General features: G+C 44.7%; 2 protein-coding genes across 13 annotated transcripts in view; both read left to right on the top strand.

Annotated features, from left to right (window-relative positions):
- Nucleotides 1-7,023, top strand: part of ryr1b (ryanodine receptor 1b (skeletal)) — a 61,734-nt gene extending 54,711 nt beyond the window's left edge. For 11 of the 12 annotated variants that reach the window (XM_034603461.1, XM_034603460.1, XM_034603459.1 and 8 more), the window contains 16 exons: nucleotides 54-1,363; nucleotides 1,452-1,528; nucleotides 1,830-2,007; nucleotides 2,100-2,186; nucleotides 2,392-2,664; nucleotides 2,764-2,894; nucleotides 3,058-3,100; nucleotides 3,186-3,319; nucleotides 3,405-3,465; nucleotides 3,549-3,695; nucleotides 3,786-3,920; nucleotides 4,011-4,167; nucleotides 4,927-4,991; nucleotides 5,129-5,229; nucleotides 5,404-5,455; nucleotides 5,550-7,023. In XM_034603461.1, coding sequence (XP_034459352.1) covers nucleotides 54-1,363; nucleotides 1,452-1,528; nucleotides 1,830-2,007; nucleotides 2,100-2,186; nucleotides 2,392-2,664; nucleotides 2,764-2,894; nucleotides 3,058-3,100; nucleotides 3,186-3,319; nucleotides 3,405-3,465; nucleotides 3,549-3,695; nucleotides 3,786-3,920; nucleotides 4,011-4,167; nucleotides 4,927-4,991; nucleotides 5,129-5,229; nucleotides 5,404-5,455; nucleotides 5,550-5,645 — 3,047 coding nt within the window. In that variant the 3' untranslated portion in view covers nucleotides 5,646-7,023. The remainder of the gene's footprint in view (nucleotides 1-53; nucleotides 1,364-1,451; nucleotides 1,529-1,829; nucleotides 2,008-2,099; nucleotides 2,187-2,391; nucleotides 2,665-2,763; nucleotides 2,895-3,057; nucleotides 3,101-3,185; nucleotides 3,320-3,404; nucleotides 3,466-3,548; nucleotides 3,696-3,785; nucleotides 3,921-4,010; nucleotides 4,168-4,926; nucleotides 4,992-5,128; nucleotides 5,230-5,403; nucleotides 5,456-5,549) is intronic. The other variant, XM_034603451.1, reaches the window with a different exon arrangement.
- Nucleotides 7,024-8,125: 1,102 nt separating this feature from the next.
- LOC117772402 (galectin-4-like) lies at nucleotides 8,126-13,363 on the top strand. Its single transcript, XM_034603511.1, has 14 exons — nucleotides 8,126-8,640; nucleotides 9,587-9,675; nucleotides 10,182-10,386; nucleotides 10,925-11,038; nucleotides 11,141-11,254; nucleotides 11,338-11,364; nucleotides 11,449-11,496; nucleotides 11,581-11,607; nucleotides 11,716-11,751; nucleotides 11,905-11,931; nucleotides 12,018-12,047; nucleotides 12,629-12,717; nucleotides 12,813-12,978; nucleotides 13,073-13,363. The coding sequence occupies exons 1-14, from the start codon at nucleotides 8,467-8,469 to the stop codon at nucleotides 13,217-13,219; spliced, it is 1,293 nt and encodes a 430-aa protein (XP_034459402.1). The 5' UTR covers nucleotides 8,126-8,466; the 3' UTR covers nucleotides 13,220-13,363.
- The last annotated feature ends 2,236 nt before the right edge of the window (nucleotides 13,364-15,599 follow it).

The following is a 15,599-nucleotide window of genomic DNA, read 5'->3' as shown; positions in this document are numbered from 1 at the left end:
CAGTCACAAACCTTTTGAACTCCCCTCACCTCCGTCACCTTGTGCTTCTCCAGGCAACGTGGTGAATGGCACGATTGCTCGGCAGATGGTCGACATGCTGGTGGAGTCCTCCAGCAACGTGGAGATGATCCTCAAGTTCTTCGACATGTTCCTGAAGCTCAAGGACATAGTGGCGTCCGATGCCTTCCGAGACTACGTGACTGACCCGCGTGGGCTCATCTCCAAGAAGGACTTCTCCAAGGCCATGGACAGCCAGAAGCAATACTCTCCCTCAGAAATCCAGTTCCTCCTCTCCTGCTCAGAGGCCGACGAGAACGAGATGATCAACTTCGAGGAGTTTGCTGATCGTTTCCAGGAGCCAGCAAAAGACATCGGTTTCAATATTGCTGTTCTGCTCACAAACCTGTCGGAGCACGTACCTCACGACACTCGCCTGCAGAACTTCCTGGAGCAGGCGGACAGCGTGCTCAACTACTTCCGCCCGTACCTCGGCCGCATTGAGATCATGGGAGCCAGCAGGAAGATTGAGCGCATTTATTTTGAAATCAGCGAGGCGAACCGCAACCAGTGGGAGATGCCGCAGGTCAGAGAGTCCAAGCGACAGTTCATCTTTGACGTGGTCAATGAGGGCGGCGAGAGCGAGAAAATGGAGATGTTTGTGAACTTCTGTGAGGACACCATCTTTGAGATGAACATCGCTGCGTCCATCTCCGAGCCAGAGGGAGACGGTGCAGAGGAGGAAGATGACGAGGAGGAAGAGGAGGGTGCAAGCGAGGAAGTAGAGTCTGCAGAAGGTGAGGAGGGCAATGGAGAAGACGAAGCTCCAGAGTCGACCTCAGCCTTCGCCGACTTCCTGAAGAGCGTGGTTGACTTCTTCGGCATGTTCACCTTCCGTAACCTGCGGCGTCGCTACCGCAAACTCCGAAAGATGACCGTGAAGGAGATCGTGATCGGCCTGGTGACATTCATTTACACTGTTGTGATGGGAATCCTGATGTTCGTCTACAGCATATGTAAGGGCTTCTTTACATTCATATGGAAAGTCCTGTTCGGCGGAGGCTTAGTGGAGGGCGCCAAGAAGCTGACGGTGACAGAGATCCTGGCCAGTATGCCGGATCCAACGCAGGATGAGGTTCACGGGGACCTGCCACCTGAACCCGGAGCTCGAGATGTTCAAGATGCGGATGAAGCGGCGGAACTCTTAGATGCAGTCGGCGGAGAGGAGGAAGAGGATGATGGCGAGGACAGGGAAGGGGGACGCCTGCCTGGCTTCAATACTCCCGGGGGACTCGGAGACTTTGGCGAGACGACGACTGAAGAGCCTCCAACTCCAGAGGGCACGCCGCTGCTGAAGAGGAAGCTGGTGAGATGTTCCGTCTCGTGGTTGTCGACTGTCAATGCGTTGATGTGTTTGCTCTGCATTAGTTAACTGTTGAGTGTGATTGAAACAGTTGGAGGCTACGGTGGGACCAGGAGAGGAAGAAGTTGTCCAACCTGCACCAGAGACTCCAGAGACTGAGAAAGCAGAGTAAGTTGTCGGCAGCTTCTGTTAAATTAGTTTTGACCATACTAGTAGTCAAGAATACGCCGTGGGTGGCTGTAGCTCAGGAGGTACAGCGGGTCGTCCACTAACCGGAAGGTCAGGGGTTCGATCATCAGCTCCTCCACATGTTTGTACAAGACACTGAATCCCGAAGTGGGAGTGATGTATGATGGGAAAGCCCAGCTGGAGGATCTGAGATATGTTGTGGAGTCGTCAACTTTTCAGATATGTAACAAAGTGCTGATCCTGGGTCCGCAGCATGTTTTCATGTCTCTGTCTTTTCCAGCACTGAGAATGGAGAGAAGAAAGCGAAGGTGGAACCCGAACCCGAGGTGAAGGCGCTAGAGCCAGAGGAGGAGATGGAGGAAATGGTGGTGAAGACCAAGGCGAAGAAGGAGAAGAAACCTGCCGAGCAAGGCTTTGAGCTGTGGAATGAGCTGGAGGTTCAGAGGATTAAATTCATGGTGAGCACTTCTCTATTTCATTTCTTGACATATTTTCATATTGATGTTGCTGAACACAGGTTTTACTCACTCCTCTGGGTCTTTCCTTCCAGAACTACCTTTCTCGTAACTTCTACAACCTGCGGTTCTTGGCCCTGTTCATCTCCTTTGCTCTCAATTTCATCCTGCTCTTCTACAAGGTCTGTGCAGTTAAAGCCTTTCACACATACACCTCCAGTATCGATGACATTCCACCTGCAGCAGGTGCCACTTCACCTTTTATACATTTAATTGTTAATAACCCAACAAGTCAAAGTCCCTCAGCAACATGAAGTCACTCTTTTGAAGTTTCTTTTCATGCCACATGAATATAATCTACTTGAGGACTATCCTTGTTCTTCCCAGGTGTCCGACAGTCCTCCAGGCTCCAGCGACTATGAGGGCTCTGGTCAGTTTGAGGGCTCCGGGCTGTTTGAGGGCTCTGGCATGTTTGAAGGCTCCGGTGCGGAGGAAGACGGCTCCGGAGTGGAGGACGGAGGAGAGGATGACGAGGAAGAAGGTCCCATGTACTACTTCCTGGAGGAGAGATCGGGTTACATGCAACCGTCCATGGCTTTCTTCGGTATCGTCCACACCATCATCTCCATCCTCTGCATCATCGGCTACAACTGCCTCAAGGTGAGCGGCCACAGCTCCACCAGAACCCACCTGTGTTTTTATTGGTGTTTGCTCGGATGTCTCATGTCTATTTGTCCCCTTTCCGCTCGATGCTCTCAGGTCCCTCTGGTTATCTTCAAGAGGGAGAAGGAGCTGGCCAGAAAGCTGGAGTTCGACGGACTCTACGTCACCGAGCAGCCGGAGGAGGACGACATCAAGGGCCAGTGGGACAGAATGGTGCTCAACACGCCGTAAGCCCCCCCCCGCTCCATTATCAGAGAGATGGAAACAAGGACAAAATGATCAATAATCAAATAATATCCATATTAATGTCATGTTTAATATAGATATATGTATGCATGTCATGTAATACACAGCGTTAGACTTCTTTACCATGTTTCTCTGTCCATGCAGCTCCTTCCCCAACAACTACTGGGACAAGTTTGTGAAGAGAAAGGTGAGTTTTTCAGCTTTGGCCTCATGAGGTCGACCATGTTTTCTGCATCTGGTAGTAAATTGACGTCTGTGTGCGGCGTCTCCAGGTGCTGGACAAATACGGAGACATCTACGGCAGAGAGAGGATTGCTGAGCTGCTCGGGATGGACCTGGCTTCTCTGGACGTCAGCGCCATGACGCATGAGAAGAAGCCTGAGCCTGACACCTCCATGTTCAGCTGGTATGTACAGTTTCATCTCAAGTCATTGAATGAACCGGTTTAATGTCCCAAATGCAGCAGAACAAACGTGTCCCTCTCTCTGCAGGATCACATCTATTGACATCAAGTACCAGATCTGGAAGTTTGGTGTCGTGTTCACTGACAACGTGAGTTCAAGAAGCAGTTTTTCAGTATAATTCAGAGTCTGTTTGGAGTTTGGTGTCGCTGACAGCCCTGACTCGTGTTGCAGACCTTCCTCTACCTGGTGTGGTACATGTTGATGTCTCTGCTCGGACACTACAACAACTTCTTCTACGCCGCTCATCTTCTGGACATCGCCATGGGTGTGAAAACCCTGCGCACGATCCTGTCCTCCGTCACTCACAACGGCAAACAGGTCTGCACGGCTCCACCTTTTCCCATCGGTCATACATTTTGTAATTGATCTGTCACCGGTGACGTATGTGTGTGTGTGTGCTCCTCGCAGCTGATGATGACGGTGGGTCTGCTGGCGGTGGTGGTGTACCTCTACACCGTGGTGGCCTTCAACTTCTTCCGCAAGTTCTACAACATGAGTGAGGACGAGGACGAACCGGACATGAAGTGTGACGACATGATGACAGTGAGTGGAGGAGGGGCAGTAACCCTGGCGTGATTATTCTGATGTGTCAAACAACATGAAGCTGACCCCTGTGCTCTCTCCCTCCTGCAGTGCTACCTCTTCCACATGTATGTCGGCGTGCGTGCTGGTGGTGGTATTGGAGATGAAATCGAGGACCCGGCTGGAGATGAATACGAGCTCTACCGAGTCGTGTTTGACATCACCTTCTTCTTCTTTGTCATCGTCATCCTGTTGGCCATCATCCAGGGTTCGAACTGATTATTTAATCGTGGATAATTAGATGCTCGGGCTTGGCAGGTTGCTGCAGTGAGGAATATTGAATAAGGGAACAGTCCCACAGTCTTTTGTGGCAGGTCGGCTGGAACAAAGGTCGTCCAGAAGTAAAAAACTGTGACAGCTAAACATAAATGAAACTCAGGAGCGTGAACAGGAAACACCAGGGTACAGACGAGCAGACAAGCTGACAAGGAAAACTGGGGCGGGGTCCTGTGAGGGTCACGGGGGGGAAGAAGACATTGGTGGAGAAACACCCCGGACACGTCGCCATCATATCACAGTTTGACACACAGAGAAAAACAACCAGTCACACCTACTAAAACAGAAAAGTAGAAAAAGTTGAAACGAAAACAAATAACACAAACCTGAAAATACAAAAAGATGTACACGTATGAAGCCAAACAAAACTAAATTACAAGTTCAAACCGAAAGAGTTTCTTCTTTCAAAAAGTCTTTGCAAAGTCCTGCAGATCCTAACGTGCAAAGGAAGTGTAAATCCTTGATTTGTAGACTTTAAAAAGCTTTAGGAAAACCGGACTGGTCAGAATTTGAGAATACACAAGGAAACTTTAGGGAAAGTACATTTTGCTGTGAAAACCTGTCACAAAACAAGAGCTTTACCTCCCTCAACAAACTCTAACGTTGTTGTGAATCACTCTGATCCTCAGTCCAGTAAGAAATAACACTGTGTGTGTGTGTGTGTGTGTGCGTGTGCGTGTGCGTGTGTCAGGTTTGATCATTGATGCCTTTGGAGAGCTGAGGGACCAGCAGGAGCAGGTCAGAGAGGACATGGAGGTAAGATAATGAGTTTCTGAGGGAGGGAACCGGGAACTTTACAGAAAAGCCACCTTCAACTCTCCTGCAGCTCCAAGCAAAGAAGGAAGCAAAGTGTTTTCATGTGAAGTGTCTGTGTGTGTTTCTCCCCCCCACAGACCAAGTGCTTCATCTGCGGAATCGGCAGCGACTACTTTGACACGACGCCGCACGGCTTCGAGACGCACACCTTAGAGGAACACAACTTGGCCAACTACATGTGAGTTTCAGATTCCTGTGTTTATTGTGGTTTGATCCTAAATCAGATCAATAGGCATCAACTCTTTTTATCCTAATATCAAAAGTTAATATGAACATGTGACAGATATTTGTTCTGTTATTGTTTAGCTTTAAGTTGATGTTCTGTTTTGTGTCTGTTCTTTTCCTCTTTCAGGTTCTTCCTCATGTATCTCATCAATAAAGATGAAACAGAACACACTGGACAGGTCAGTGAATATAGAGATGATTGTAAAAAGAGATAATGAAGTTGTTATGTGTCTGTGTCTCTCGTCTTAAGCTTCTCTGTCGTCTGTGTTTCAGGAGTCCTACGTGTGGAAGATGTACTCGGAGCGATGCTGGGACTTCTTCCCCGCCGGAGACTGCTTCCGGAAGCAGTATGAGGATCAGCTCGGATAACGTCCCGCGTCCTGAATGTGCGTCTGACGGAGAAAACGTGAGGAGGGGTGAAGAGGAGGAGGAGGAGGAAGAGGAGGAGGAGGAGGAGGAGGAGGAGGAGGAGGAGGGAAGTCCAGAGCGAGGAAACGCGTCTATGTCTTTGTTTTGTCCTTTTTCTGCACATTTTTCTCTCCTCCGTTGAAGCTATGCACACTTCGACTGCACTAATGTTACCAACTGCAGCAGAATGTTGAAGGATTTAGATTTGAGAAGAATCACAAAATATCAGACAGGCATAAAAAGACACAACAAGCCAGGGGCCTTTTTATTCCGCTATGAAAACACTACATGGCCTTTTTCTGTGTAGAATATATACACAACGGGCTCTTTCAGTAGCTACTGCTGTAAACATTACAGTGCCTATAGCAACGTCACTGCTTTACCCACCTGATAGCTTAGATTTTTAGCTTTAACCCTTTTATTTGAGACTAGAGTGGATGTGTAGTATTTATATTGTTTGTAAGGTTTTTTCCTACGTGGCTGCTGCTGTTTGATATTTTCATTTCCGATTTCTGGTGTTTCGCTGAGAGCGTTTTTTGAAAAGAAACGATTCGGCTGCTCACACTCGTATCTTTGACGGATCCCGAGCGGACGTTTTAGACGTAGAATCTCGATGGCGTGTGGGGGAAAAAAAACTTTTGTTGAACTGACCTGTCAAACTCACGAAACGGAGTATACGTGACATATACTGGTGGGGATCGGCTGTATTGACGAAAACCAGTTTGCACTCTGAAGTCTTACGATGGGTCCCTGGATGTACGTGGCCCCCCCCCCCCCCCCTATCTCCACTGGTGTCTCTGTGCCATATAAGATAGCGACTCACACATCCTGCGTACGAGGATGCCAAGGTTATTTATTTATTGTTTATATGCAGATGAGACCTTCTGAAGACGACCGTTTTAGCCCGTCTGTATTTCTGGCCAACAGCCTGCTTTACGACACTTTATGCACAAATAGGTTTTGTTGTCAGTGCATTAAAATAAGTAATGAATGTATTTAATGTATACATTTTGGCCGACGTGTCATCTGTATAACTGAGTAATGACGAGGCCGCCTAGAGGTCTTTTGACGAAGAGACGTATTTTACATAAATCATAGATACATATTTATTTTTCTTTAGGGCTTTGATGAATCCATGCTACTGTGTCGGACATGAACGTGTCGCGCGTTCCTGTTTGTGAAACACAGGTGAAGAGAACCGGTCTCTCACAGGAGTTAATGCCCAGTTTGCAGTCAGAAGAGAAGAGTAGAAGCTTTTTGTTGTTTTTCGCTAGTTAGGTTTTTAATGATAGATATTTTTAGGGAATCCAGCAAATCAGTTGTTTTTTCTCGATCAAATAAAAAGCCACGTGCGGTGCGTTGATCTCAGACGGTTCTGTATCGCTACGCCTCGTTCAGAACTCGAACTCACAACCTCTCCATCCTGTACTTGACGTCACGACTCTTCTTCGTCAGAGGCCGAGCGGCACCTCGCCCGCTGACGGCTCTGAAGTGCTGCATGTGCCGCTCCCAGAGGCAGCGGATGGCACGGAGCTGAGTGCAGATCACTGCGCTCCACCTGACTGAGAGTCCTCTGACTGAACCCTGTGTTTCAATACTGAATAAACAGATTATTTTAAGGAGAACCGGAACCAGCGTCCTTATTTATGTGCAACATTTTGTGCGTGTGTGTGTTAATACTTGTTCTTGTTTCCTCTTTAAAAAAACAAAAATAACATTTTTCGCAGCTTAACTGAACAAAACTCGACACAAAGTAAACAACTTTAAACAAACTTTTTGATATTTTCTTTGATTTTATGTCAATACTGTGATAATGTGACTTAAATTGTGATTTCACCATCTCATGCAGAAGATGATCTGATTAGATTTTGTTCCTGTGTGTCTTTTGAGTCTCAATATTAACAAAGGTACAATTGCATCATCCACTGACATTCAAGCAATATGTGAATATTGAATCTTTATGAAAGAAATGTTCCTTTTGCTTTAGATTAGTAAAGTACACTTATCGATATAATAACTTTAGCTGTTTGATTTTTACAGCCTTCATACTTTGAAGGTGGTTCAAACAGTAAAAACAGACTTATTTCACAATGCAGAGAAACATTGTAATTGCAGGAGTTTGATCTCTGTGCATTTCTCTGGGGATTTACTCAGTTTACATGTTTACTTTGTGAAGGATTTGTTGTAAAAAGCTGTGACGTCCATGAAGTAGTTTTATGTGCAGACCTGTGAATGGAGACCTGAGTGGCAGATAAGAGCCGATTGTGCTTCTGTTTGTCTTTGGCAGACAGGGTTTTCTCAATGATTCATGAATCATACACACAATCAGTTCCTTTAGTCCTGATGGGGGGGGATCATGTCTCCACAGATAAATGTTAAGTTTCACTAAAGTTTAGTACTTGAAGTAAATATTTGAGGTAGTTTAACTTCTCTGTATTGTTTGGTCTGTTTTACTAGATTGAGATCAAACGTTGAAAAGATGAGCTGATAATATCTGATGCGATGCTGCAGATTGCACAACTTTATATAAAGTGAAGCGTTGCAACAGTAAAATACTTCTTACTTCCATACTCTACATGTAAAGGTGTATTTTTGACGTGTCTGAATACTCTGTATCACGGAGGAATCCTCGTTTTAGCTGCACGTCTCAGTTATGTTGGTTTTGCCTCACGTGCTCCACACTCGGGTGAAAACACACATTCTGTCTTTGTTGTAACGTGCCGCTCCTCCACTGGGTCGAAGGTTAAATTTGACTTCTGGTGCCGCCAAAGTCAATAAGGTGATGCAGGCCTGGGTTCGGTCCCCGGCCCAGCCCCTCCCTCATCACCGGTATAAAACCAGGCCTCCAGCAGAGATCAGCTCCCGGCACCAGCCTCCTGTTTCTGACTGCTCATCCGTGTCAGCCGCTGCCATGACCTTTGTCGCTCCTCCTGGCTATCAGCCCATCTATGGACCTGTGAGTATCCACACCGGCTGCTGCTGGAAGCTTTTAAATCGTGATGGTCCCAGTGTGTGCGATGCAGTGGGTGATGCATAGCACTAATACAAATGGACTAAACAGCCGTGACGACAAAATATGCTGGTGTGACATAGTTTAGACAAATAATTAAAATAAAAATTAAGTTTAATTATGATATTAAGTGAATTCATTTGTTGGAAAATTCTTTTTTCTGTAACTTTTCTTTCTGTAATGGATTGAATATGTTGTCAGGACAGTTTGTTAACATGTCAACAGTTATGAAGGAGAAGTTGTGGAGGAGTTTTGTCTTTTATTTGTATAATATTTTCATAATATTTGCTTCGTTTACATGGAAAAACAGGAATAAGTAGCTGAGCCAGAAGTAGCCACAAGCTAAAGTGCTATATCACAACAAAAATACTACACTACTACTGAAAATAGTCCATTACAAATGAAAAGGCTGCTTTTCAAATGTTTAAAGTAATATCAAAAGTATGAGAGTAAAAGTACTTATGACCCAAATTATATTTTACATTGTTAAAACTGATGCCTCAATGTCTGAAGGTGAATTTAACTACTTTAATCGGTTTGGTTTTCAAAGTACAAACAAGAATGATTTCATTGTGTAGGATTAGTATTTTGTTTTTTTATTTCTTTATGAAATATAAAAACTACATTATATGATATAAATACTTTGTGTGAAGATATTTACGTGAAAGCATCTGAGGAGACGTCAGATGTTGCAACATGACGAACCAAGTGGACACCGTCTGTTTCTCACGTGTTAGAAAGTTCAGTTGAACGAAAGCAATTTATTAAATCAAGACTTAATCTGAAAAGTAATCAGTAACACCACCAAATATTAAGTAAAGTAAAGTAAAGTAAAGCTTGAACCAAATTGATTGACTACACATGTGTAAAGTGTCTGTGATGCACTTCCCAGAGGATTCCTTACCTGGGGCCCATCTACGGAGGCCTGAGGGAGGGGACGTCCATCTACCTGCAGGGCTCCATCCCCGAGGACATAACCAGGTGACCTCAGCAGGACACATGTCAAACATAGTATTTCAACATGTAATCATCTGAACTCGTGGTCAGTTTATTAGTTGATCTTGTGGGTGTGGTGCAGTACATAGTGTTTTACACGCTTCCATAGGTGAGGGTGTGTTATCAGATATACCCACACATTCTGTTTTTAATCTTTAACCAAAACCTTTTTAAAAAACCTGCAGGAACACCTTGTGTAATCCGAGTCTGGGTGGAGCAGGTTTCTTTGCATTGTTCTGTCGAAGCAGAATCGTGACCCTCACGGCTCCACTTTTATATCCTCCATCCCTCCTCCTTTCAAAATAGTCATATCTGAGTTGTGAAAGGTGCTTTTACAGCTCGTCAGCAGGCAAAGCAAACACCGTACATACCTGAGTGTGTCAAGACATCTATAGTTTCTTTATGGAGACAGATCTTCATGTTTCTCTGTGGCTCCACCTGCTTCACAGTCGCCTCTGGACTCTGCTTTGCCTCCTTGATGCTTTCTGCAGATTCTTCATCAACCTGCTCTGCGGCGAGTCCGAGTCCAGCGACATCGCCCTGCACTTCAACCCCCGCTTCGACGGCTGGGACAAAGTGGTGTTCAACACTTGTCAGAATGGAAGCTGGGATTCGGAGGAGAAGGTCCGCGACATGCCCTTCTGCAAGGGAGAGAACTTTGAGATGGTCATCATGATCACGTCACAAGGCTACCAGGTGACACCAACCTGAAGCTCACACATCATAATATCAGAATATGTCTTTTCAAAATAGAAAAACCCACATTACAAGCACTATATAGACATTTATAGTTGATAACGCACTTTAATGCTGTTGTAAGCAGACAAAAGGACATTTGTATTCATTTGAATGTTCAATATTTGCAAACAATCATAAATTCTACTATGAAGACATACATTTTTTTTGTTAACAGTGTAAAAAACATAAACGTTGTATCATTCAACATCTGTTTATTCACCAGTTTCTACTTATACTACTGACAAATGGACTCATAGTTGATGACAAAAACATAAATACACACCTCATGTGCTTTACTACTACATAAGTCTTATTTAAACCATTAAGTAAATATTCATATTCTGGCTATAAATGCTAAATAGGAGGGTTTCAATAAAATGTGACATTTACAGTGTGATAACTTGTTTTATCTCTGGTTGAGCACATTTAAAAACACATTTATATATAACTGGACCATAATGACGTATATGTCCATTATTATTTTTTGCGGTTGCAGATCAAAGTCAACGGAAACGACTTCCACACCTTCGAACACCGGATTCCTCTGCAGAGAGTTTGCGCGATGCAGATCGATGGAGACGTTTCCATCCAGACCATCAACGTCATCGGGGTGAGACCCTCCGCTCTCCTGCAGGAATAATTCAAGAAATACACTTTGTGCTGCTGTGGGAGTAAAACTGTTGTTGGTTAACACTTGTGTTTGATCTTTCAGGGTGGAGGAGGCATGGGAGGAGGCATGGGAGGAGGCATGGGAGGAGGAATGGGAGGAGGCATGGGAGGAGGCATGGGAGGAGGCATGGGAGGCGGAATGGGAGGAGGCATGGAAGTAAGTGCCTGTCAACTAATAAAGATACATTATTTCATTCTGAACATCATTGAATAGTTTTTAACATGTTTTCCGCTCCACAGGGAGGATATCCAGGAGGTGGCATGGGGGTACGTTGGTGTTTGAAAATATAAGTACAGTGAAATATTGATATTTGACAGATATTTACATTTTACTCTATTTCTAATATCTAGGGAGGATACCCAGGAGGCAATGGAGGAGGCATGGGAGGAGGCAATGGAGTAAGTATATTTATGAGGCTTTTGTTTATGATCCAAGTCTCTAAACTAAATATAGAATTTAACATATTCTCCTCTTTTCAAAAGGGAGGATATCCAGGAGGCGACATGGGGGTGAATTCATACTTTGGTTTATAATAATCAATATTCAAATGCATACATTTATTTCATGTCAGAATCACAGTCACGTTAAATCTGAATTTAAACATGTCCTTTTTACAGGGTGGCTATCCAGGAGGCATGGGAGGTGGAATGGGGGTATGAAAGATGTCACGATGTCATAATATAATTTCACGTTTGTTATTTACATATTGTAAAGTTAATATAAACTCAGCCCAAACCAACTTGCAACAGTTTAAAAGCATTTAATGGACTTTGGCATCAAGTTGATAGATCTTCTCTTTGCCTCAGGGAGGATACCCAGGATCCAACCTGCCGGTGAGGAACTTGACTCGTCTTCTATTTTCTCTAACACACTTTCTTCCTTGTGTCCGTCCTACTTAATACTGTTTCTTTGATTCCAGGGTATGGGAGGGCAGCCGGTCTACAACCCTGTGAGTAGAACTTCTTCCACACTCATGTACAGTCAATGATTGTTTGACCCATCACGAGTCAGACTGAGCTGTCAATCATGGCGTCTTTTCAAATTATCAAATATCCAAATTATGACTCGAATACAAACATCAGTGTGATATGAATCTACCTAAAATTAAAAAAAATCTATTTAAAGTGTAGTTTGTACTTATTTTTGTATCCATGTCCCATCTGTTAACATGGAGGAGGCAGGGTTTATGATCTATACTGCAGCCAGCCACCAGGGGGCGATCAAGATGTTTTGTATTCACTTGGCAGCTGTAAGGTCGTCCATCTTTATTTACAGCCTCTGATAACAGGCAGTGGAATAACGAGGGGATGTGTTAATAAATTGTTGTGAGCATTCCATCACTATTCCTGTAGACAGTGACACTCCCCTCTAGTGGTGACACAGAGGAACTGCACTGCAACATTACTGTAATGCGGATGAAATGCAGTTTTAAACTTAGGGTTAAACCTCAGAATTGTCACAGGTGGCGCTATAGAGTTTTAATATGTTCATTACATGACCTGTCTAATGTGTTCTCCTGTGTGTTTCAAGCCTGTTCCCTACTCCGGCATGATCCAAGGAGGGATGTTCCCTAAGAGGACCGTCGTCATCAGAGGCATGGTGCCCTATGGTGCAGAGAGGTGTGTGTGTGTGTGTGTGTGTGCACGTCACCACGGTGCAGTGTGTGTGCCAACAGACACTCACTCCTGTGTGTGTGTGTGTGTGTGTGTTGCAGAATGTCCATCAACTTTGTGGTGAGCAGATCGCGGGACATCGTTTTCCACATGAACCCCAGAGTGAGGGAGGGAGTTGTGGTGAGGAACAGCATGATGGGAGGAAGCTGGGGTCAGGAGGACCGGGAGCTCGCCATGAACCCCTTCATGGAGGGACAGTACTTTGATGTAGGTCACGTCTTCCTCTTGGATCTTCAGTCCTCGTTATTCATTTCCCTGCTTGTCCTTGACTTGGTGCTGTCTCCACGTTTGTGTCCCTCAGATGTCGATTCGCTGTGGGAACCAGAGGTTCAAGGTGTTTGTGAACGGGCAGCACCTGTTCGACTTCTTCCACCGCTTCCAGTCCTTCAACGAGATCGACATGCTGGAGATCGAGGGCGACGTGCAGATCTCGTACATCCACTTCTGAGACGCTCGGATGTCTGAACCCTGTGTGTTTTGTGTTGTTCAATAATCCTGCTGTATGAACACAAGTCTGCACAAGACAAACGGTTACCTCATCATGTGTTACACGTGGAATTAATAAACACGCCTCCCACATGTTTGATATGAAGACTCCACACAGAAGCTCATTCATGAACGAACACGTTTATTTCATATGCAAAATACTGTATAGCAATGTATAAAAAAAATCTGTTTACAAATCATGACAGTGACGATATAAAGGCAGTTATAGAAAAGTCTTCTCCCAGTTCAACACACTGGGAGAATCACAATCCACACACACGTCTACTGTGGTGCAAAGTACTGGCTCTCGGAAGGCACTTGGTAACGTTCAATTCTGAGATTCAACTCTTGAAGGTTTATATTTTTTACAAGTTTATCTGCTTTGGAAGATACATTTTTTCTTTTTGTCCTCTGGTCAAAATCAAGTTTCTAAACATGTTAACATGTCGCCCTTGTGATTCTTTATATAATAAGACATATTGAGGGAAACAACATTTTCTCATGTGTGACTGTGCCACAGGAAACAAATTCAAACAGCCAGAGCTTGTGATGTCACAAACCTAACAAACCAATCCCGTCAACTTGTGGGCGGGGCTGTGGGGGTGGGGCCAAATTAACGTATTTATGGATGCCAGTCACAACATGAGGAAGGAGGGTGCAGAGTTTCATTTAAAACATTTGAAGGCCTTGATGGAATAGTTTTCATGACAAAAATAAAAGTTTTAGGGGGCGTAATAAAGAGAGAGAGACTGTAAAGAGCAAACTGTGTTTAACACCCTGGTTGGTATAGAACAGTCGGTGCCTCTGCATTAACACATTAAAACTAGTGAAACATTAAAACAGACCAGTACCTCGGTCTCAGCACCACATGTCCGTGCTTCACAAACAATGTGGGACGATCCCACTCTGAGTTTTCAACCACAAAGAAATGTACACTCTCCTCCAACAAGGGTTTCAGTAATGCTACACGTCCGCCTGTCTACTGTCTACTGATATAAAAGTACCGTTACAGCTGAGAGACACAGCGTCTCATCCGAACAAGTGTCATTCTCCCAAAACGTGCGTTGGAACGTGGTCAAGTTCCTTCTGACGACAGAATAATGAACTAAAGCGTATATATATATATATATATAAAAATAAGTGCATGCATGATGCCAAGTTGCAGCCGAGCGTCCTCAGAACGCAGAGGTCTGGACGATCTTCACGTACATTCAGGTTTCAGCTGCTGCTTTCTGTCTCTGTCTCTGTCTCTGTCTCCTCCTGCTCCTCCTCCTCCTCCTCCTCCTCCTCCTCCTCCTCGACTCTGTCCGGGAACTGTCTCTGTCTATTTACAGTGCCAAACCTCGCAAAAACATATATATATATATATATATATATACCCGAATAAAAGAGTGGCAGGATGGTGTCAGATGACGAGGTTAGTCGTGTTTCCCAGTCTGTGCTCATTTACAGAAAACGCTCCGACGGGCGGGGGGGTGCGCGCAACACTTTCACAGGCCGTGTTCTCTGCCTTCAGGAATATACGAGTTGTTACATGCGGACTGAGAATATACAGAAAGTCACATAAAAACAAAGAAAGCTTGAGAGATATACACATTACAAACATACGTCTATATAAAAACATTAGTGCAAAGTTGTAGAAAAAACAAACATCAGCATTAAAAAAAAAGAAAGTACAAAATGTGTAAAATAACACTGTGCTTGTGCCAAAAGCAAATGTGAGGAGCTTCTCCTGCCATTTGCCTCGGGTGAGTCCATCGTGTCCGAACCGTCCCTCTGTCCCTTCAGTTTGTATCCGTACCCTCTTGATTTGACTCGTACCTGTGTCCCTGTGCAGCAGACGTCTCAGCTTCCCGAGTCACGACAAAGACGCAGTCGACTCGGCGATGAACGACGATAAGTGTCTCACATTTGAATGCGTAATGCACGACCAGCAGTTGAACCCCACGGAGAAGATGCAGTGGGTTTGTTAGAGCGCTACATCGGCTGAAGGTGCGACTTCACCTCGAAGCTCAGAGAATCCAGAGCGGAGCCTCGTTTTCTCTCGTTTTGGTTTTCACTTGAATCTTCGTGTGATTTTGATGAAAAAAAAAAATCATATTTCATTTTTGCTGAATACAAGAAGCTGTGACTCTGTACTTTAGTGGGAGCCAGTAAATCTGGCTGCTGTTCTCCAGTATAAACTTAAAGCCGACAGTTGCCTTCAGTGAAAGAGACTTTCTGTTTCCTCGCTGGAAGGTTGAAGCTCCTGAGTTTGTTGAGTTGCAGGTTCGGTCTGGCAGTGACGAGCTGGTTTCACGGACACGTTTGATTTTGTATTTAGCTTCACTTTGTGCAGGTAG

Source organism: Hippoglossus hippoglossus, chromosome 13 (assembly GCF_009819705.1).
Source record: "Hippoglossus hippoglossus isolate fHipHip1 chromosome 13, fHipHip1.pri, whole genome shotgun sequence".
Lineage (NCBI taxonomy): Eukaryota > Metazoa > Chordata > Actinopteri > Pleuronectiformes > Pleuronectidae > Hippoglossus > Hippoglossus hippoglossus.
Note: the sequence above shows the minus strand (reverse complement) of the source record. Positions and strands in the feature narration are given on the sequence as shown.

Bases quoted from the DNA above. Each gene is read 5' to 3' on its own strand.
- LOC117772402 (XM_034603511.1), top strand. From the start codon at position 8,467: ATGCAGGCCTGGGTTCGGTCCCCGGCCCAGCCCCTCCCTCATCACCGG. The intron at 11,752-11,904 runs GTATGAAAGATG...TCTTTGCCTCAG, and splicing joins GCATGGGAGGTGGAATGGGG to GGAGGATACCCAGGATCCAA. The intron at 12,979-13,072 runs GTAGGTCACGTC...TGTGTCCCTCAG, and splicing joins TGGAGGGACAGTACTTTGAT to ATGTCGATTCGCTGTGGGAA.